At 35.3% G+C, this 25,000-nt stretch overlaps 1 protein-coding gene across 2 annotated transcripts in view; it reads right to left on the bottom strand.

Moving 5' to 3' along the window:
* The window catches only part of LOC118766506 (protocadherin Fat 4-like), a 362,146-nt gene that overhangs the window by 50,281 nt on the left and 286,865 nt on the right, over nucleotides 1-25,000 (bottom strand). For both annotated transcript variants that reach the window (XM_036509891.1, XM_036509892.1), the window contains 3 exons: nucleotides 21,782-22,034; nucleotides 9,913-10,194; nucleotides 5,091-5,344 (listed from right to left, as the gene is read on the bottom strand). In XM_036509891.1, coding sequence (XP_036365784.1) covers nucleotides 5,091-5,344; nucleotides 9,913-10,194; nucleotides 21,782-22,034 — 789 coding nt within the window. The remainder of the gene's footprint in view (nucleotides 1-5,090; nucleotides 5,345-9,912; nucleotides 10,195-21,781; nucleotides 22,035-25,000) is intronic.

Genomic DNA, 25,000 nt, shown 5'->3' with positions numbered 1-25,000 from the left:
CCAAAGCTTTGTGAGTGGATTTGGTAGACGGAAACTGAAAGAGGCTCGCCGTGTGTGTGTGTGTGTGTATGTATGTGTGTGCGTGTGTCTGTGTTTGTCCCTCTAGCATCGATCGATAACCGATGCTGATGCGTTTACGTCCCCGTAACTTAGCAGTTCGGCTAAAGAAACCGATAGAATGAGTACTAGGCTTACAAAGAATAGGTCCTGGGGGCGATTTGCTCGACTAAAGGCTATGGCCACAGTACAATGACTGAAACAAGTAAAAGAATAAAAGAATAAAAAAATAGTATATTCATATAAAAACACAAATGCACATGCGTGCACACACATACGTATGTATACACACATATACATATATATATATTTCTTTACTACCCACAAGAGGCTAAACACAGAGGGGACAAACAAGGACAGACAAACGGATTAAGTCGATTACATCGACCCTAGTGCGTAGCTGGTACTTTATTTATCGACCCCGAAAGAATGAAAGGCAAAGTCGACCTCGGCGGAATTTGAACTCAGAACGTAATGGCAGACGAAATACCGCTAAGCATTTCGCCCGGCGTGCTAACGTTTCTGCCAGCTCGCTGCCTTATACAAACATATACATATATAGTTAAGATTTTAAACAAGAATGTTGTTGACAGTGACTTTAGAAGTTTTGACGAGCTAAGCTATCGTCGGACTGCCATTGCCCGACGATGGCTTAGTTCGAAGTCACTATTTAGCATTCTTGTTTAAGAATAATAAATGTGTACTCTACCAAAAGTATAGAGTTATCAATTAGATTGATGTAAAATTGTTTTTATTTTAACTGAATATAAAAACAAACATGGCTACTTGCTGACATATTTTAGGTGCATTTTCAACAACATATTTTCCTATATTTTTTCCTGCGTGGAAACACCACCCCCTCTTTTGTTATATAATATATAAGTCCGTACTGGGAGTCGTCATTCCATCTATGTGTGTCTCACTTTGCTGAGCTTTTGTTTTTGAGGGTTGGTGTACTGTTGTTTGTTGTGTTTGTTTGAACTGTTGTTTAATTTGTTAATTTGTTTTGTTAGAAACAATTGTGTTATCTCCCTAGACAAACTTGTGCTACGTTGTTTCCCCCCTGTGGGGAAACCTACGAAAAAGAGGAAAAAATCTTTTTACAAAAAAGTGGCGAAATCACCAACCAAAACCAAATGTTCGTATCATGAACTAAGTACCACGAATTACAGACCAAGTACTAGTACAACTGTTCTTTCTACAGAATTAAGGAATATGCTTACAGCGGAGGAGTTTATGAAAATAAAAAAAACATTGCACAAGCCACTGGAGTTAAGAAAAGTGACGTAGCATATGGAAAAGAAGGAATTGCCAAATTTAAAGAAATGTTACTAAGGGAGGGAGACGAAGTTAAAGTCGCCCCTCCCAGGGAGGTCGCCCTCAAAGCAAAGCTTAGCACTGCTATTTACAAAACATTTACAATGAAGTCGAAAAAACTGGACATAGTTACCAAATATGAAGTGGAGCGCTGTCTAAGACCCGTTTGGGACGGCATAGAGTCTGCAACTAGAGGTCAGAGGTTCCCAACCACAGAAGTAAGGTTTCAACCCGAGGAGAAAGCCAAGCTGGTGTCGACCAGTTCGTTAAAGACGAGAGAAATCGTACTCCTGCCTACGTATCTCGGAAGACGTACTTCCAGGGTCTGGGTGGGAGATATACCACCAGAAGTGGACCATGCATGGCTGATAGCGGTTATTACAAGGGGCCTGGAGGACAAAATTATGATCACCCAGGGACAAGCCACGGATTCTCAGCACAGGCAGGGGCAGAGCCTTGAATTAATGTTTCAGGTGGCCCATGAAGATTTAGACAAATTATTGAAACATTTCAGGTGGGGGAAGTGCATCTGCGTGTGATGGTCGAGGCGAGGAAGCTCCGATGCTTTAAATGTGGCAAAAAAGGCCACTTTAGATCAGAGTGCAAACCTCCCCCAGAAAAGGAACCTCACCTGAAAAGGACCAGAAAAGGCTAAAGAGGCAGAAAGCGAAAGAAAAGAGTCCGAAACGGAGGATGAAATAGTCAGGCATCAGTGGTTAGTGTGAACAGTGGCGTTTTTACTGCGAGGAGAACGGTTACAAGTCGGTTCGATGCGAAAGTGAATGTGAGTCGGTTAATGTGAACAGCAGCATCTTTGTAAGGTGGAAAGTTTTGAACTAAATGTGAAAATAGTCAGTGAACTTGGCAACGTAAAGAATGCAGAGAATGAAGCTAGTACCGGACTAACATGAGTTCAGAAGTAACAGAGTCCAGTTGGAAAAAATGAGATAGAAAATAAATAATTAGACTGGTGAATAAAAGAGCTCACCAAAAGAAGTCGATACATTCCAGATGTCAATGAAATAACTCTCTGAAATACATTCCATTAATGCTTGTTCGCCTCTGAATTAAAGTTATGTCATTTTGCTTATGCGCAACGGCTTTTCTTTGTTATTTTCAACTCTTCTCACTTCTTTTTCGCTAAGCAACTTGGCTTGGTGAACTCGCTTGTGTATCTTCTGAGCTACGGACACAGACTGTTGGAGCCTGCTGGAAGTATCAAGCGGCGTAGTTATATTTTGTATTTTATATTTATATATTTACATATTATCTTTTACATATTTATATATCTAAAAGATTTGTATGGTTTTCCTATACATGTGCACGTAGATATATATATATATATATATATATATATATATATATATATATATATATATATATATATATATATACTGCAGGCTATTTGGAGAAATTCGTAGAGTTGTAGGATATTTGTAATTCCAAGTTCGACTTTCCTCCAAGTCGCCTGCGAATTTTATTTGAGTTGGTAGAAAGGTTAACACGCCGGTCGAAATGCGTAGCCGTATTTCGTCTGCCGTTACGTTCTGAGTTCAAATTCCGCCGAGGTCGACTTTGCCTTTCATCCTCTCGGGGTCGATAAATAAAGTACCAGTTTCGCACTGGGGTCGATGTAATCGACTCAATCCTTTGTTTGTCCCCTCTATGTTTAGCCCCTTGTGGGTAATAAAGAAATATATATATATATATATATATCTATATATATATATATATATATATATATATATATATATATATATGTATATATATATATATATATATATATGTACACGCGTACACTCGTGCCTACATAAGACATGTCGTCATATGCACATATGTGTGCAGTATGTATGTATCTGCGTGTATGCGCATTTATCAGCATATGCATATGTTGAAGATAAGGTTTTTGTTTAATACATTTATTTTTGTGATGAAAACCTTTGCAATAGCTCTCCCTCCATTTCTGCCTGTCCCACCTCACTATCAAACCTATTAATTTATCCTAGTAGCAGTTATCTTCTTCATTTCCTTAGTTACTCTCTTTGTATAAAATAAATAAATAAATAAACAGTTTCAGTATTTTTCGTCTCTCAGTCTTTGTTATTCGATATTTCAAGCATTGAAAGGAAGATATTAATAGAACAAGCCCATTTGCACAATTCCATTTACACTGGATGCATTAACACTTAGCAGCAAGCAAAGTGCCAGGAAATAAATAGAAAAATTATGGAGAAAAAATGGAGGAAGAGAAACAAACTTTAACAATTTCGGATTTGCATATTTTTGTTTCTTGAAATAAAGAATTTCTAAACTAATAAATTTCATTTTTCGCAATATTATTATAGCTTTTAGATGTTTTATTTTTCTGTATCTTATACATTCCCTGACTGCGTTCTCGCTGACAACTTTTCATTCTATTAGAGAATTTTAATACTGTTAATATCACAATGTCACAGTCTTGTAGGATATTGGAACAAAGCAGAAACAGGAAATATGAGCTTAATTATCTGAAGATCTTAAATTAGTTCAAGAACTTTCTGTTGTAAGTGCTCTGAAATTGTTATTAGCTGTCAATAATGAAATCTTCATACCGTAATTAAAAGAGCTGAATAGAAAACACAAGACGAATAACCTGTAAATACTCTACAACACAAAAATGTTTGATTACCGAAGTAGAGAAATCTTAAAGAGCAATATTGATATTTAATAATTAATTGTATATACGCATAATCCAGTTACTATCTATTATTATGAATATCTGATCGCTATTGTTTTTCTTCGTCAGAGATCATCTTCTCGAGCCATGCCTGGCTCATAAGGGCCGGTCTCCCGGTTTCCTTGGTGTATAGGTTCCCAACCTGGACAGGACGCCGGTCCGTCGCAGGTGAGCTGCAAGATGCAGGAGGAAAGAGTGAGAGAAAGTTGCGGCGAAAGAATCAGCAGAAGTTTGCCATTCCCTTCTGCCGGAGCCGTGTGGAGCTTAGGTGTTTCGCTCATAAACACACACATCGCCCGGTCTGAGATTCGAACCCGTGATCCCTCGACCGCGAGTCCTCTGCTCTAACCACTAGGCCATGTGCCTCCACTGTCGGAGATCATCTCCCTTTAAACGACGTTTGTTCATAACCGGCAAGATTCACGAGCATAAGGGGTCTTCGAGACAGCGCGGTGTTTTCGGCCTCGTTGTGTTTGATTTATAGATAGTTAGATTCAACGGAAATAGGCAAAAACACGAGATATTTAGGTAATACGTGCACAGAACTTTCGAAATTTGATTAGAATGTATATACAGCAATACGTTTTTAACAGAAACGACTGCGAAATACAAAACTGCAACAGAAAAAAACACAAGATCACTACTACCAATATCTCCAAACAAAAACAATAAAAATAAACTGTAAAAAGTGAGTATTTCATCCTACTTTTTGCATAACATCAATTGCTGTTAGCAACACGTTTGCGATGTGAATTTTTCTTGTCTTTTAAGTAAAATATCTGACATTAGAAATTATAGGTCAATATTACTGGTTGACAAGTTGTTAAATTCGCCCGAAGTGTTCATTTATAAATACCTTCCTTAGCAAATAAAAAAAAATTCTGTAATAAAATAATACGCAGTAAAGGAACTACATGAACATCAACGACGGGAACAACTACAAGCAACATCGACAGCAAAGAAAAGCAACACTGACAGCAATAATCTAAAAAGTACTTACAAACTTTACTTGTTGGTCTTGAATTGGCTCAGAATTATCTTCAACGAGACTTGCAAAATATAACTGCTGAGAGAATTTTGGTGGATTATCATTAACATCGATAATATCAACGCTTACAGTTGACGAAACGGTATTTGAAGGATATCCACTATCTGCTACCAATATCTGAAATGTATAGCTTAAGGTTGTCTCCGCGTCGAGCAATGTTTTAGTAGCCACCATTCCCGTATTTTCGTCGATAGTAAAGGGTAAATCTGAAAATGTATACATATAAGTTATTAATGAAAAAAACAAAAAGCGGATCTTTTCTGTTTGAACGGCAGTTTTTTCTAGCGGTGTCATATGAAATTGTTACCCATAATTATGACCCTAGTATCGATCTATTGCATTTCAATCTGTTTTAGGGTTAGGGTTAGGATTAGGAGTGGGGGGAAGGGTATCTTTTTTTCTTCAGAAATGTAAATAAACCCAATCTATTTCTTAAACGAGGGACATATTCATATGGCACATAATGTTTTCACCTCAATAGACGTTATTGATTAGTTGAAATTGAAGAAAGAAACAACAAATTTCTTACAAACTACAGAATTTTCTCAATAAAGCCAAGAGAAAAAGATGTTTTATAAACACATTCTACCAGTATACGAAGTTTAAAAGTGTTTAGTTACGTGGAAATTATTTTAAAAAACTGCCGTTCAAACCGCAAAGATCCAAAAAAGCAAACAAAGATCACGGCTGGGTAGGCATTCTAGATTGAGAGTTTTAGGTTCGATCAACTTAATCATTTAAATATCGAATTAGAATACAAATGGCTGAGTGTTCCATAGATTCATGTACTTCAATGTAATCCTAGGGCAAGAAACAGCGTGAAACACGATATAACAAGACTGGATATTTGAATTTCAAATATATTTTATACCATCGGTTCTCAACTGGGGTTCATATGACTCTTGGGGGTCCCTATAAGATCCTTAACATTTATGTGCAATAAACTGGGTATATTTCTACAATACACAAAATATTCAAAATGTTTTTTTTATACAACTCTTAATAATATTTAATCATAAAAATATAATAGAAGTTTTTAGACATCAGATGGCAATGACGATTCATCCCTGAGTAAAATACGAATCAAAGGAATTCATAGGCAAATGTGGTTGAAAAGCGCTGATCTGTTCGATAGGCTTCCATAAAGTTTCCGTCTTCGAAATTTCACTTAAAAATCTTAGGGTCTTTAGCCAAACTAAAACTATAGCAAATGTCATGTAGACGCAACATGATCCGACGGTTAAGAAATTCGCTTACCAGTCAGGACCCTCGCAATGTTGAATCTTGGACACGTGTGTTATATATGCCCTTTTACGAATTTGGTATATGCAAATATTACCACATGAAATATCGGGTCAAAGTCCTTAGACAGAAGTGGAAAAAGTTAACAGAGAAGACACCAACAACGCGTCTATGGTACGTCTTTCATCTACGTAGACACCTACACCTGTTGTCAAGCATTGGTAGGGACAAGCACAAACACAAAGACACACACAGACAAATAGACACACACACACAAGACTGGCTTCTTTCAGTCTCCATTTAGCACATCCATCCACGAATTTTGGGTCGGCTCGAGACTGTAGTACACACCTGCCCAAGGTGCCACATAGTGAGATGAACCCAGAATCTTGTAGTTGAGTAGCAAACTTCTTACAACACAGCAACCTGCGTCTCCCTCCCCCCTCTCTCTCTCTCTCTCTCTCTCTCTCTCTCTCTCTCTATATATATATATATATATATATATATATGTGTGTGTGTGTGTGTGTGTGTGTGTGTGTGTGTGCGTGTGTGTGCTTTTACTATAAATTGTTTTTTTAGCAGTATTGGTTTTTACAATTCTGCAAATAATGATAATAATATTTTATAAGCTTGAAGATTATAGCGATAACCGCGCAATGACTAAAGAGAATGGTCTAATAATGGGGCATATAAACCTTCGACGGAAAAAAGTTGGTCTTCCAAGTGTGCTACTGATTACGCTAGGGAACCAACCAGCTTTTTTTCTGTCAGATTTAAGAACTTTAATTAATTCGCAGTTGTTTTTGTAAACAAATTTCCATTTGCTTTTACTGCAAATGGGTTTTTAAGCAGTGTTGGTGTTTAAAATTCAGTAAATAATAATAATAATATTATTTTATAAGAAAAACCTACTTTTTTCTGTCGAGGGCTTATATACCCCATTATTAGACTATATTGAGTCACTTATACAGAAAGTAAAATAGACAATTACAACATGCTCTTATACAGACAGAATTTGCGTTTCACGTCGTGAAATATGTTTAGAGAAACATAGATTTATATTCGCCTGGAATAAATGGTTATTAACACTAACTAATGTATATTTTATTAAGCACAGTCTTTCTTCAATTCATTACTTGCTGTAAGCTTCCCTTTAGCAATGTTTATGTATAGTTATATTCATTCTAACATGTTTATTACTTCTTTTGCTCTAATACATCTCAGAATGGCTGTTGGTTATTAAATTTCTTCTCCAGAGAGAAACACCGAGTTTATATGATCATATGTGGATAGGAAGTTTGATAACTTTTTGAATAAACTTTCAACATTATCGATATCGATCGCATAGCCATGTCTACACTCTTTACATGTTGATATAAGTTGTTTAACATTTACATTTATGTGAAAACATAAAACATTAATTATCAATATTAACACAGGCGGTGAACTGGCAGAAACGTTAGCACGCCGGGCGAAATGCTTAGCGGTATTTCTGCCGTTACGTGCTGAGTTCAAATTCCGCCGAGGTCGACTTTGCCTTTCATCCTTTCGGGGTCGAATAAATAAGTACCAGTTACGCACTGGGTTCCATATAATCGACTTAATCCCTTTGTGTGTCCTTCTTTGTCCTCTCTGTGTTTAGCCCCCTGCGGGTAGTAAAGAAATAGGTATTTCATTCGTCTTTATGCTCTGAGTTCAAATTCCGCCGAGGTCAACTTTGCCTTTCATCCTTTCGGGGTCGATAAATTAAGTACCAGTTGTGTACAGGGGTCGATATAATCGAGTTGCCCCTCCCCCAAAATTTCGGGCCTTGTGCCTAGAAAAGAAAAGAATCTCTAGTACACCGGGAAAAATGCTTAGCGGCATTTTGTCCGTCTTTACATTCTAAGTTGAAATTCCGCGAAGATCGACTTTGCCTTCCATCCTACCGAAGTCGATAAAATAAGTACCAGTTAAGCACTGGTTTAAATGTGATCGACTCTTCCCCCTACCCCAAAATTTCAGGCCTTGTGCTTATAGAAGAAAGGAATGGTAACACTATCCTAAGGCGGCGAGCTGGCAGAATCATTAGCACGCCAGGAAAAAATGTTCAGCGGCATTGCCTCCATCTTTATGGTCGACTTTTCCTTTCATGTCTTCGGGATCGATAAAATAAACATCAATTGAGCTCCGGGGTTGATGTAATCTACTAGACACCTCCCTCCAAAATTGCTGGCCTTGTACCTGAATTTGAACTCAATAGTAACAGTATCCCGTGCTTTATGGAAAAGTGAGATTTGTTGTGTAAATGCAGCTCTCAATAGAATTAAGAGTGTACGTCTAGTGAAATAATACAAAATCGAAGTTGGGTTCTTAAAGTGTACATTTGAAGTCTACTTTTAATATACAGCAACTTCTATACCATAATCTTACTAGATATTCTGGTATATTCTAAAATAAGACGTTTGAAGAAACGAATTATTTTGATTTTCTTTTCCAGACTCTCAAATATTTTCTTCGCGTACTTCACTCATGATTTATTTACTTCCATTTTTTTCATTTTCTTTTGAAAAGAAATTCCTTTTCAATACGTATGATGAATGAGAATAATTTGAACTACTTCATTATAATTGACGTTAAGAAGCCGGAAAAATATAAAGAAAATGTTGTACAATGCTTGACAATTGTAGCTCTTTTTAGTGTACACTTATTCAAAAATAAGTTAATGATGCTTCATAATAATCGTTTCTGAAAGGATAAAAGGTGAAGTCGACCCCGGCGGAATTTGAATTCAGAAGGTACAGACAAACCGAATGCCGCTAAGCATTTTGTCTGGCGTGCTAACGAAAGGAAAATGAGATTCTTGTGTAGCCACTCTCGTCTCAATACTCATCGAGCTGAACCATGATAAGCGTCTAATCGTTTCGCTTTCGCGGCGCTCTGAACTCTTAAGTACATTATCCAACGCGTAATTTAGACCCCACAGTTTAGTAATTTTTTAAGACACTAAGATGAGAGAGATTAGACTACTATTTCTTGTAGTTCAGGTGACCCCGTAGCAGCTTTTTCACATTGATATGCTATAAATAAAAGAAAGGCCCCAGGTCTGAGGCGTTGTTATTCATTGGAGACTATGTTATTTTCACTACCCTCTATAATTATATACTGAGGTAAGAATCCTTCTTCGTATTGAAATTATACAAAAAAGAGTGAGTTGTATAAAGAAAAACAATGTAAAAAAAGACCCATTAATGAAAATCAGATGACATAAACACATCAGCACCGCTTGTCAAGTGCTGGTGGGGGACAATCACAGGTACACAGACATATAATTTTTTTAAAAAAGAGTTTAAATTCAATTTGACTTTTAACATTATTAAGGATTTCAGAGCACAAGCGAGAATTCGCACAACAGAAGAGTTAGAAGCCATTAAGGTAAATTAAGGTAAATTGAAGCAACAAAGGCTTGAATTCAATGTTTGTAATTGTGATTTAAATGGCGAATTTCCTGAGCCACGTTTACAAAAATAAATAGAAATGAATATGTTCTTACTGTCAGCGTCGGAGATTGAAAATTTCAGTTTCTCCTTCATACTTCTGTTATTATTAGGATCAGAAGCATTAATTTTGCCTACAGTGAAACCTGGTGTAACATTTTCTTGTACTTTAAAGTAATGTCTCTTCATGACAGCTGGTGGTTTATTCACCGACGTGTGGATAATAACTTGACCTTTAGAAGAAAGACGGGGTTCCCCTGAATCAATTATCTGTAAATCGAGTGTATATGTTTCCTGTTGTGGCTCACGTGTAATTATATCAACAGTTGTAAGTTCACCTGAAAAACAAAATGGTATATAATTCAGCAAACACACTAAAGCTGAGATTTTTGTATCGTAATGTCCACAGCAAGATAACAACTGATAATCATGGAAAAATATGAATAGAAAATTTATGAGGATTGCTTAAAGCATATTCCTCAGCTGTGTTTATGAACTTGCTTTAAAGCTATAAAACGAACCAATTGATAAGGAACTAAAGCTTCCATTTTTACATTTACTTCCTGATAATTTCTATACATAGAAAAATATAGAAGGCAAAACACATGGAGCTCAAAATAAAATTAAAAAAAAAAAATCATCAAAAGAATCATTTAACGAACAAACTTTGAAGATAGTCTTCAAAACTTTATGTTTAGACTAACCAAAATTAGGTGTAGAATGAATAACGAGATCCTATTTTGTGTCATGTAAAATTCTTGTGAAATATAAAAATAAAAAGCAAAAGGTAAATAGAAATTAGCTTTTCAAATTATCACGCCCGCTATCACAAATGTGAATATATGTACAGGAATTGTCGGTGTTTTTCTATATTTCATTGAAAATAATTATTAATTTCCGTTGCAGAAGATATTATACTTTGATTTGATGTTGTTTAGTAAAATTGCTCATATATATATAAAATTTAGAAAAAATTGACGCCATTTTCTCTATTTCAAGCACGAGAGGTATGTAAGTACATACACACTCATACACACACAATATTTTATTATGTTGTATATGTATATCTATTTATATACACATACATACGTAATTGTATACATACATACATACATACATACATACATACATAATACATACATACATACATACATACATATATATATGTTTATATAAAACTGAGAATGTATATATATATGTATATATTTATATCTTTGTATATATATATATATATATATATATATATATATATATATATATATATATATATGTGTGTGTGTATGTATGTGTGTATATGTATGAATATGTATTTATATTTACGTATGTGTATGTATGTATGTATATGTATGCATGTACATGTATATTTATACATATATAAATATATGTATATATATATATTTATGTATATTTATGTGTATATATATGTGTGTGTGTGTACATATATATGTATGTATGCATATCTGTATATATATAGGGAGAATTCATGAAAAAAACAAAAGACGAAGACAGGTGGTGTAGAAAACAAACAGAGGTATTAGTATAACGCTCGGAAATTGAAAGCCTTTAACGTTATGAGCCTACGCTCTTCCACAGAAAGGAACACAGAAAGAAAGGAGAGAAAAAAAGTGTCTAGTGGCTACCGATCTATCATGGCGATGTATATGTATGTATATAAATGCTGTCTATAAATAAATGCGAGAATAAAGTTCTCATCTTCATAGACACTTAAATTAAGGCACAGAGCTTCATCAGAATAAAAAACAAAACAAGAGTATATAATATAAAGAAAGGGAAGAAGGAAAAGGAAAGAAAACATGGCATAGAAAAATGTTTAGAAGCCCAATATGGTAAAAGCATATAATCTACTGTCTAGGGGCTACGAGGTCCGCAGGTAGAAGGGTGAGCTAGTAATGATCTAAGGAATACAACAATAGGGTAAGTTGAAATTTAAGGGCGGCGGGTGGGTTCAGGATGTTTAAAAAATTTATGAAAATAAATAGAAGGAAAATTACTAACATATTATCAAAGGGTGGCACGAAATATACTCAAGTAAATGTGTCTAAAAACAATTAGCGTAGGGTGCTTAAGATAATTTACTCACAGAAATTATTACCAAGAATCCCACCAATGGTCTACAATGGGGCAAGTCTAAGTCCAGCGGTCTCTATAGTTGGTCAGTTACAATTTGAACCGAGGTCACGAGTTATACCCACTGGCAAATGAATACTATGAATAAAATTACCTCAATACAATTTACTAAACATACTTAAAAAGCTATAACAAATATCCTCAGATAAGAATGAAATACTAATTAAATCTAATCATTAAAAATTATAAACGAAAGTTATAGTAACTCAAAGTGGGTGCAAAAAATATTATTACAATCAACAGGTTGTGCTTATATTATATGATCCTAAAATTAGATTATTCTTATCAATAAACCTAATAATATAAAAGTTATAGTCAATATATTAACTCTAAGTGGGTGCAGCCATACAATTTCAATCAGCGGGCAACACACCGTTCTACATAGTACCACAAATTTATACAACTATCTTCTGGTAAGCCCAACTAACATGGTTCCAAAAACAAACAGACACATACAATGTAAGGTGGGGGAAGGTGGACATAGAGTACAATAAAATACAGAAAAAATAACATATAATAAAAAATAAAACGAAAAAGGTGAATAAATCAAACATGGGGGTAATATTATTTGCAAATATGTAGGGCTGATAATGTACATTAAAATGGGGAAGGGCAGTGAGTGGAGAAATGAACAATATGTTAGTAACGAAATAAGTCCAAATTCTAGCAAGTGCTGACTAATACATCCATGGTATAAAAGGTGCTAGAGGGAAAAGAAAGCAAACAAAATAGGAAAAGCTAGAATTGACTTAGGATTTGAAGTGGTTATTAGGGGGAAAATACTATATAGTAGAAAACCTAAGGCTTTTGTGTTCTCGCATCAGTTATGATAGAAATAATAGGCATTTATACAAGAGGTTAGGTGATGATAAAATAGGGGTAAAGGTTAAGTGGTATAATAAATAGGAAATAGATATAAGTTCCCATATATTTAACGTTCCCATATATATATAAATGTGTGTGTGTGTGTGTGTTTATATTGGGTCATCCCAATAATAATGCGATTTTTTATATTTCTTTTATGTTTCAAAATTAAGATAAACAAAGTTTTTTTTAATCTAAAATATTCTCTCCTTCATTTTCTACAATGTTCTTCCATCTGTCTGGTAGACTTGCAAGGCCCTTTTTCCAAAATTCCCTTGTCTGTGATGAAAAATACTCCTCCAGTACTGTTCTGACCTCGGTTGCAGAGTTCATATTTTTTCTGTCCAAATGATGTTGAAAACTGCAGAATAAATGATAATCAGATGGGACAATATCCAGCGAATATAGTGGGTGGGGCATCGTTTCCCATTCAAATTTGCTCTAGCCTTTCGAATGTCATCGTCGCTGTATGTGGCCAAGTATTATCGTGATAGAAACCAAAGACGATCATTTTTCGATAGTGTGCAGGTGTCTATGAATGGCTGAATGACCAAATCCAAGCTTCTCTGCTAATTCTTCAACAGTTACAATGGGATTTTCTTCCACCATGGCTTGCAGAACGTCGTCGTTGAGTTCTACAGATCTTCAAGGATGAGGCTCTTCTAGGCTGTAGTTTCCGGCTCGGAATTTCTGGAAGCACAGTTGAGACCGGCATTGTCCGATCCCCATATACTGCATTAATGTTCCTCGTCGCACTTTCCGTTGCGCTGTTACTTTTATTGAACTCGCAAAACATGCCGAATATACTCCTGTGTCACCTCCAATATAGCTTTGAACCAATAACTGTTAAAATCGAACTGCACTCTTCAAAACTTGTACTATGAATAAGAAGAAGGTAAAATTAATACCTGTTTGTATAGCGAGTTGATGCAGGTAGTTTATTCCGTCCCCCTCCGACTTTTAGTTCATGGAATTGAAAAAGCCGCATAACTTATGGGATGAACTAATATGTATATTCCTGTGCATATACATACATACATATATACACTCATACATACACAGACATAGAAATCTGTCAGTCTGTTTGTATATCTCAAATACGAAGTGTATTTAAGAAGTTTTGAAGCTTTTTCAGGAGCGACATCAATTTCAACAAAGTACAAAACTCTAATCTCCTTCAAAGTAGGATCTTTTGACTCCAGTACACTTTCTGTAGCTCTCTAGCCACTTCGTGAAGTCCTCCAACGTGAAAACACCCAGGATTCTTGCAATAACCTCCTTCACCTTCTCCTTCGGATAGGGGAACAACCAAAAATCACAGGGATTAAGGTCTAGACTGAAGGGAGGATAAGGGAAAGTTCTATCAAGTAGTGGGTTATCAGGACTGAATTGCGGACTTATGCATTCTTCTGTGGCAGGTGCTTTGGCCTTATGTTAAGAAGTATTTTCCTGAACACCCTCAAAACCTCCATAAAGTACTCTTTGTTGACTGTCTGACTTGGGAAGCCTAGTGGATAAAGATGCTATCCTTCCTGCTCCAAATGAAGACCATCATGAACTTCCAGGTGGACTTGCTTTGCTTGGCCTCTTGTGCCAGAGGACAAAAAAATGCTCAACTCATACAAGTTAATCCAAGAGCACACTGGAATATTTCATAAGTTTCTATAGCGTGTTCAGACAGTTTAACAGAAAACTTTATTGCATAGCGAACCCCCAAATTGTCTTCACGTCGCAACAGCATTCTGCAAACTAGTCAGCTCTGAGAAGAAATGTTTTGGAGGGTGTGTTCAAAGTGTTGTTACACCCGTCTTCTCCAATCTGGAATAACAAAACTTGGCAGGTCAGCTTATTATTATTAGACGTATAGAAATGATGTGTAAAAATTACAATAATCTAGAATAGTTATAAATTGTGGTTCTAAAAGAGTCTCAAAACGTCTGCAATACACATCTCTCTCTTTCTGTCTCTCGCGCGCGCATCTATGTGTGTGTGTGTGTGTGTGTGTGTGTGTGTGTGTATGTGTGTGTGTGTGCATCATAGAAATATTGACATCTGCACATGCAAATACATTTACATGTATGTATGAATTTGTAAGCACTGTATACCTGTGTATATAGTTGTATGTACATGTGTGTTTGTATATGTGTAGTTATACCAATCGTATATATATATATATGTATATATATATATATTTGTATGTATATATATTTATATATATATATATATGCATACATATATATGTACATTTACACACACACGCACGCACTCACACACACACACGCACATGCGTACTATTTATTCAGAGAAACACTAAAGCAGGAAATGAATATAATTGAAATATGTATTGGAATGGCTTGTGGAATATTAATATAATTCTATTTTTTAGCATCAAGTTGACGTGAAGAATTACTCTAATTGAAAAATAGTGTATTTGGAACATGTACATGTATATAAAGCAATAACTAAAAAATGCAAATTTCTAAAAGCACAAAAAATATGTTCCATAAAAATGACAAATCTGAGTTTGATAATTATACAAGAAAAACCTATAAATCTAAATTTTTGAAAATGTATTTGATTTGCTCTAAAATTAGATGCATCACATATAAATATACAACATTTAGGTTAGTTAAAATATGTTTGTGACATATTTGCAGTTACCGTGTACAAAATATCTCTCTTATCGTAAAAAGCAATTTTTTCCACGGTAACTGCAATGAATTTGCATTTTAACTGTTGAAATCTGTTACAAACCTACTTTAACGAAACTAAACTTTGCTTGGTGCTGACATTTCGTTACATATCTATTATATAAAATCCGCTCTTTGTGTGTGTGTGTGTGTGTGTGTGTGTCTTCTGAGATCTCGGGCATCCGCTATCCGAATGCGCTCAAATTTGATACGTACATACCGACGGTATCAGGGCGTGTATAAGTCTTGAAAAATTACAAAAATCGATTCCAGATGAGAATGCGATCGATAAAGCCGTTTTTGTCCGGCTTTTCTTCCGTCAACCCGTACATAACTGCACCTTCCATTTTTTGTTTTTGTACTGCTTAAAGGAGCGTTTCTTTCCTACCAAGCTTACTGTTTAAACCATGTTTGTGTTCTCCCAGTCAACAGCCTTATCATTACTGGTACTTTAAACTCTTCGGTTGCATATTTGTGTGAATAAAATCGTTTTTCTTTGGAATAGAAAAAAAGTCTATCTTTATTTCTTCTTTTGCTGGTGTCTCAAATTTAGATTAAATCAGTGTTTCTCAAAGGGGAGGTCTATGGAACAGTCGGACAAGTTGTTTTGAGAAAATTTGGTTTAAATGTTTGACAACTCAGCACCGTCCATTTGACGGGGGGCGTTTTGCTCGTATTTTATAATTGTGTATATAATTAAGGCTGTGATCTGACAGAATCGTTAGCACATCGGAAAAAATACTTAGTGGCATTTCGTACATCTTTACGCTCTGAGTTCAAATATCAGCGAGGTCAACTTTGCCTTTAATCCCTTCGAGGTCGATAAAGTAAAGTAACAGTTGTGTATTAAGGTTGGTGATATCCGCTAGTCCCCTTCCCCCAAATATCTGCAGTACACTGAATATTCTCTGTATATAATGAAAGCAAAGTTTTATGACCCAATTTTGGAATTCCTTTGTAGTCACTGGACCTGAATGAAGGCGCATGTCCTAGTGATTAGTGCGGAACATTCACAATCGTAAGATAGCGGTTTCGATTTCCGGACCGGGTGATGCGTTGGGTTATTAAGCAAAAGACTTAATATGTCTATGATTATATTATGCATGCTTTTAAGTCAACGTGGTACTATTTAGGGTGATGTGGCTACTATTTCTAGCAAGTTGAGTGGAGGACTTTCTTCTTGGCTCGTCATGATGCAATCATGTTACTCTAGCCATCCTAATTCTAAAAGAGTAAACCATTGAAGGATTGGCGCCGGTTCAGGTAAAATGCAGTTATGCCGATCACTTATGTGTTACAGAAACCGGGTAACCGGCCCTATGAGCATTAGGACTCGACACAGTATTCACTGGACCTGTTATAATATTGCTCAATTTACTCCATATTGGTTTTGTAAGAATTAAATAATTTAGATACATAAATATGTGGAAAAAGGAGGTTTTTACTATTTTTAATAAGAAGAAAAAAGGAACTTAGTTTCAGCAATGTTATTTTCAGTTAATACATTTAGGTTAACAGAGAAGAATGCTTGTTTCTGCAATTAAGCCTCTGAATATTTGTGACAGTTTTTACAGGTGATACTAAACATGAAAATACTTCAATTACGCTGTGATGAGCCAAGGAGAAATCACGCATTACGTAATATAATCATAGATATTCTAAGTTTGAATATAAATAAACCACTAGGGTGGATGCTATGATGTCTATATGCTGCATCAAGTATTTTTATTAAAATTTGAAGTAAGCGAAGTGGCAGAAACGTTGAGCACCGGAAAGAATGCCTTGCAGTATTCATTCTGGAAACCTGAGTTCAAATACAGTTGAGGTCAATTTTACCATTCATCCTCACAGGGTCAATAAATATAAGCTGCGATCCAATATTGGGATCGATTCTTCCTTCCTCTTTCCACTCAAGATTGCACTAGAGTTCTCAAATTATATATATATATTTTTTAAATAGTGATATCTGTGAACTGTAATTTTTAAATTTCTGCTCTCATAAATATGTAAGAACAGGGCATTGCTGTCACTCCTTCACCAGGAAGGACGACTGAGTTATATTTTAGACAGGCTAAAAGCTTTCGGAATTTTTTCCACTAGGAAAGATGAAATTTGGTCCTGGCCACTTCCACTTTTAAGTGGAAAGGAAGCAACATGCAGCCATTTTCTTTCTGGTTGGATAGTATCAGAAATGAGAACGAATATGGTTTCAGATCTTGGTACAAGGCCAGCAATTTCGGAGGGGGCGGGTAAGTTGATGTTATCGACCACAGTGCTCAACTAGTACTTATTTTATCGATCCCGAAAAGATGAAAGGCAAAATCGACGCCGGCGGAATTTAAATTCAGGACGTAAAGACGTATGAAATGCTGCTGAGCATCTTGCACGGCGAGCAAACAATTCTGCCAGCTCACTATCTAAATGAGATCTGATATTTATTTGTTTTATAGACAGATTTAACGGAGAAGAGAATAAATTGAAAAATGCTTACAGCTAGGGATCTAAACCATGTTAACGAACCTCGATTAGAGAATTTACCTATAATATATAGCACTCATACTACAAGAATTACTATAACAGAATGTAGACAAGAATTTGTACATTTATTCATAATATGTTTCGTCGTGTCTGAACGCGAATATGCCAATCGCTTTTATGTTTCGTCATAGAACAACTTTTCCCCTGAGACGACTGTCTGTTTAGAACACATCCAACTCATTAGTGTATGGGGATTCTAGTCCAAACAGTGCCTTGATACCATTGTCTCGCGTCAGCCAAAATATTTATGAATAAAACGAGGGTTTATAACATCCCAGATACATGTTCGAATCTGCCGGAACATATTAGGAATAAATATGCTATCAGTGTTTTAATTGTCATTGCTCATTGTGCATATAACAATTTATGATAGAATAGTCGTTCTCTAGTGGAATACAAATATCTGCATTTTCGAAATACATTTAATAAACACCCGCGCAAGAAACGAAATCCCTCCAAAATCAGAGTTGATTAATATGAATAATACTTTATTGGCCGTACAATTTTTACTGCTCTTAAAATATAATGAAGTTTCAAGCAGAATTCCGTGTTTTCATACATATTCAAATAAAATTTTAACATAAAAAATGCTAATTTGGTGACTATTTATGGATATGGCACGTTTAAAAGCCTCATATTCATTCTCGTTTCGTAATTGCATGAAAAACAATCACAAAATCCTTGTAATTAGATTCCATATTTAGCTTACTTTGCATTAGTAAACATATCTCAGTAGCGAATTCTAAATTATACAGATCAACTTTTGTGTCATAACTTGAATTGATCAATAATAATTTTAGCTTGTTTGTTTATTTCAATATTGATCTGAAATGGCGATGGATAGAAAACGTTGGGCCAATAACGGTTGCCTTAGTTTCCGAATAAAGAAAGCATTAAAATGTGTAATATACACATGCATATGATACAGTGGGTTGGGGTAAGGTTAGATTGGCGGAATGGTCAGAGGATCGCGGTAATTGTTCTACCTCTTGTTGTTCTGAGTTCAAATCCAGTCGCGGAAAGTTTACGTTTGGTGCAAGAATAGTGGACGAGTCTTCTCCAAATATCTCGAATTTGATACGCAGGGCTGTTCGAGCGAATTAATGGATTCACAGTGCCTTGTTAAAAAAACTGAGGATGAATTAGGTGCCCTGTTAAGTCCTTAGACTAAACCGTTTAATGGCTGACATGTCAGCATTCAAGTGGCGCTTGTCCACTTAATTTCTTTATAATCTACGGTGGAATGGAGAAAGTTTAATGGAAGAGGAGAGAGTGTTTCTAAAACAGGCATGGGCATGTATATGTATGAGTGTGCATAAGCGCTAGCTGATGTTACTTATGGGGGAAAATAGAGTAAAATGTCAGTTGGCTAAAATATATTTACGGTCATGAGAACAAAAGAAAAAAGTTCCTCCTTAGATTAAGTAAGGGATCTGGTTAAAGTGAATCCTTCAGAATAACTCTTTTCTCCTTTAAACAATGACTGTATCTTATTGTTATTTTTGTGGGTAGGGGAGATAACTGTTCAGCTTCCGGTAATGGGTGGGCATTATATATGTGTACAGACAGAGAAAAGTTTCAAAAACCTTGTTTAGTAGAGGATTTATGTACAGTGATGTAATCGTGAATTGAAATATGTAAAAAGATAAAAGTTGGTTATGCGTGCATATAAGACGTGTTTTGTATTTTTCAATGAAAAAACTTTCTTTATTTAAACGTTCTAGTTGAGAGATTGCGTCTTTGCACTGGTAGAAAGGGAAGACTGTGAACCAAATTCCACAGTCTTCCCTGTGTCAAATATACGATTGCTTACTTTTTCTGGCTTACTGATTCTTAGATGACTCTCTCTACCTCTGTCTCTCTCTGTACACACACACACACACACACACACACACATATATATATATTTAGGAAGAAATGGAGGCGGAAAATATATAAATGAAAGAAAAAACTATGGCTTTCATAAGATTTTATAAGTGAGAATTTGGAACAAAAACAAAACGGTTTTCTTAATATATTATAAATAAAAGAATACTTTCAGCTAGGGGGACATTTCACTAGTAAGTTAAAATGTTTGAACACTTAGAAAATGAAGTTTCTTCATCTAATCAATTCAAGTGTTCATGATATGTTTACAAATGGTTCTGTTGGCAATATTTCCAGGAAACGTGCCAGTGATTTAAACTAACTGCTCCCAACCTCCTCTTTTAGGTGGAACAAATAGTACATTGTTGATCACACACAGGATGTGCATTAAAATAGTTAACAATTTCTATGATAAAAAGCCAACACCCATAGATTTATAAAACATGCACGCATTTCAGCTACAGTTATTTTCACTTGTAATAAAGCTTTATAGCTTCGTTTTAATTTTCAGACATAAAAAAAAAATGAAATCAATAACTATTTATTTTTCTGAAGTTGCATATTTCTAATAAATGCTTGTGGCCCAATTAAAAAAGTGATTAAACAAACTGAATGTTAAAGAAAAGAAATAATGAAAGCTTAAATCGTTTTCAGAAAATATTTAATATTTTATGGCTTCATTTTTCTGAACATTACTTGAAATATTTTTTAAAGTATAGCGATTTATTTGATAGTGCTCTTAGTCAAACGTGACTCATTTTTAGCACATGTGTACTAAAAAAGAATGATTTTGTCTCTGTGCATTGCATCGAGACATTAACGAAAGGGTTCGAAGCTGTTCTCACATACGAAATAGTGTATAAAAGGCTCGCTTCACACCGATTTCAACGTTATGTCGTGCCGTCATATATACCATAATATGGTAATAATTTACAGCTAGATAGACTGTAAATAATTACCAGATGATAATATAACATTGCGTCTAACTCGACCGAATGTAAAGTACTTACATTTTAGTTGGAGGTCTGGTATCAATTTAACTTTGGCTATTAGCCTGTTTAATCGTGAGCATAAATGTAAGGGAACTAAACAGATTTCTGAATCAACGTGTAAAAAACAAAATAAAGACAAAAGACAAAATAAAATAGGAAATAGTTAATGGTGCTCTAATATAAGTGCATTGTTAATTGAATTTAATATGAAATAAGGCAGAATATGCGTGTGACGAAAGAGATAACAGTGAAGTTTATAAATAGAAAAATGCAAAAATAGTGCCAGTTTAGATAATAAAGTCGGATCTTTTCGGTTTGACCGGCAGTTTTTAAAAATAATTTCCACGTAACTAAACACTTTTAAACTTCGTATATTGGTAGAATGTGTTTATAAAACATCTTTTTCTCTTGGCTTTATTGAGAAAATTTTATAGTTTGTAAGATATTTGTTGTTTTTTTCTTCAATTTTTGCAATTTCAACCAATCAATGACGCCTATTGAGGTGAAAATATTCTGTGCAGTATGAATATGTCCCTCGGTTTAAGAAACATATTGGGTTTATTTACATTTCTGAATAAAAAAAGGTACCCTTCCCCCACCCCTAATCCTAACCCTAACTAATCCTAACCCTAAAACAGATTGAAATGCCATAGATCGATACTAGGGTCATAATTATGGGTGACAATTTCATATGACACCGCTAGAAAAACTGCCGTTCAAACCGAAAAGATCCAAAAAGTCTGCTATTTCTCAATCAGATTTCATGCAGTCATTACACTATTTAGAAATCTACCTCGTGCTTATTTCTTTCAGCAAATGAAACTCACCAGTTTCAAAATCCACTTGAAATTTGCCAACACCACCAGATTTTAAAAGGTATATAACTTTATTGTTTTTAGCAGTAACATCCTTGTCAATGGCTTTTAGAGTCTTCAGTTTGGTACCTACTCTAGTCCAGGGTTCAATGTTGAGAACAGGGGTCTCTTCAAAGTAAGGAACGTTATCGTTAATGTCGTTAACAGAAATTAGCAATGTAGATTGTCCCCTAAGGCCTCTCCCTAGTTGGTCATGGGCTATTACCTAAATGGTATAGATACAAAAAAATATACAACAAACATAAATATTATATTGTGTATATAAAGATGCTAGCAGACAAAATGAATAAGTTTTATAGCTTTAAAGAATCATGCATATTTAGATAATACTAACATGTTTAGGATAAGGACTTAAGGTCGTAAATTTGAGAATAAACGAAAGGATGTTAGAAACTTCCACCGTTTCGGGGGATGTAACAATAGCTGAATAACTTAAATCCCGTCAAGGACTCAGAACATCGAATTTTATCCGATGTTTGACCAAATTATATTTGGAAATACATGTGACTTCATTTGGTTGAACAAGAACAACAACAAGAACACGAATGGCAACAACGCTTGATTTTATGGTCGCATTTTGGACTAATGAACTAAGGAATTTAAGGACTAGGTAAAATTATTCGTTTACTTCTTTTACATAAAGAATAACATTTAAACAAGCTATTAAAATCTGTTTTATTTTTCTCCTCAAATTTCAGACGAGTAATTATATTTCTATTTTGGTTTGCTTATACCTCCAACATTGCAAAGTTGTTTGTGTTTCGGCGGTGTGATCCGTTACCGCCAGCTGAAATCTTGATAAAAATTGCAGTAAAGATGATTGAAATAATGATAGTGATAGTAAAGGTGAATTTGGTAGTGATAAACTCACCAACACCTGTAGCTCGGTGTTGGTGAGTTTACGCTGTAATTAGGTTTAAAATAAACATACTAATTGGTGGGGTCGTCGGTGACTAAACCGGCAAAGTTCACCAAGAATGCTGGGTGAAGAGGATGGAAGTTGGACATCCTTCCGGAAGAAAAGCAAGACCCATGAGAGGGCGGATGAGCTCATGGGAGTCAAAGGCCATCCTAAAGAATGTGAGTTTAGATGCGAACTTTGCGCCTTGGTTGGCAACCCACTTAGTGAAAAAAATTCTGGTGATTGTATAACCTTATAAATGCTACCTCAAAATGAATAATAATCATAACGGCATTTACGGGACCAGAAATGTTAACAGGGAAGGTGTCACGGACGGCAGGCAAGGAGTGTCTGATCAAGCTCCGACACGCTGTCATCAAGGCATAGATCAAAGTCAAAAGTGTAGTGGGAGAAAGATGAATTGGAAAAAAAGAGGTAAACAAGATTGTGATTGAATATTGGCAGAGAAGTGAGCCAAATAAAAGAGGTTTCACGAAACTGAATGAAGAGAATACGGGACACAAAGGGAGTCTTGGAAGCTTCCGACCGATGACTGATAGACCAGGCAAGAGCAATTCGTATAAATGATTGAATTACAGAATTGGAGATTGAAGAAATTCGAAGAATAAAAAATGAACCGGAAAAGTGTGAAACAACTGTAGCAGAAAGTGATAATGAAGGGGTATTAGATTAAGAAAATGAAAAAGAAGGAAATCATTATGTACATGAGAATGTTGAAATAAATAATGAAAGAGAATTAGCTGGACAAGTGACAATATATGCAGCACATGACTTGAACAATGAAGAGATTCTAGATAAAATGTGTGGTGTGAGCAACGAAGTGCTACCAAATGTACGCTCTATGGTCAGAAGAAAAGTAAGGAGAACCACAAGCCAAGTGAATGTCGTTTTGAGCTTGGTTTAAACAGAGAACATTGGTCAAACAAACCTGGCCATCATGGCTGCCGTTAATGTTGCAGTTGACATAATACGAAAGACTGTTGAAAAGAAAAGCAATGAAAATGAAGAACCAAACTGGTGGAAGGGAATCCGAATGGAGTTGGAAAAGACACGGAAAGAACCGGGACAATTAAATAGGATATTGAGAGAACTCAATAATGAGGTAGTAATAAGAAAATTGAATGAAGAACACAGGTTAAAGGAAAGGTGAAAGCAAACTGTAAATGAAGAATTGTCACGGAAGGTGACATTTTCAAGGCCAAATTGAACAGCTACGATGCTAAATGCAAAACTTTTGAACAGAATAGAGTGTTTCAATCAAATAGGTATTTTCTTTTTTCGGAAATAGAGAAGAAACAACATTAGGACGGGATTCATTATGTGGAAGAAAGTAAAGTATTTTAGGGAGAAACTTGGAACAGGCTAGTGAGATATAAAGAAGGTGTAGAGTGGCCAACACGGGTGGAGAAACAGCTTACAACTGTACCAAGACAAAAGGACCTCGAAATTAATCTGTATTCAATAAGACTGTAGTTGAAAAATAGCAAAATGTCAAAGGACCTGGCCCGGATAAATTACAAGGTTTGGCTGAAGAATAGTTGCAGGATGGCTGCATATCTTGATGAATACCTGCCGCAGGGACACGTCCCTATCTCGATGACAAGTGCACGAACGTTGTTATATCTGAAACGCCGCTTGAAAGATATGTTGGCATCAAATCTTTGACCTATAATCCGTTTAGCACTTATGTAGAAGCTTATGACCAGTGTCTTAGTGGTAAAGTTATGCAATCATCTGGAAAGTGACAATTTACTTCCCATAGAACAGAAAGGATGCAGGAAGCAAAGTAATGCAACTAAAGACTAGTAATTAGTTGATGAAATGATAATTTGCAATTGTTGACGCAGATTGACTGGATTGAATGCAACATGGTTGGTTTACTGAAAAGTATATGGCATGATACCGCACAGTTGGATAAGTAAAACAATGAGCATGTTTCAAGTGGCAGAAAATATAGAGAAAATGGTCATGAAAGTATGAAACAGAATACTGGATTGACTGAAGGCAAACAAAAAATTAGGAAAGAGAACATTAGATGTGGTATATTTCAAGGTGATAACTTATCTCCATTACTATTTGTATTGGCCAGTTTGATATTACGAGAAATCAAAGTAGTTTATGATTTGGGAAAAAGATATGGTCAAGTAAATCATCTCCTTTTTATGGATGATATAAAATTTTATGTGAAAAATGAGAAGCAACTTGAATCTTGTATATACTGTTCGCATTTTCTCAAATGATGTAGGTAT

Source organism: Octopus sinensis, linkage group LG16 (assembly GCF_006345805.1).
Source record: "Octopus sinensis linkage group LG16, ASM634580v1, whole genome shotgun sequence".
Lineage (NCBI taxonomy): Eukaryota > Metazoa > Mollusca > Cephalopoda > Octopoda > Octopodidae > Octopus > Octopus sinensis.
The sequence above is the reverse complement of the archived record's forward strand: the minus strand, read 5'-3'. Positions and strand labels throughout refer to the sequence as shown.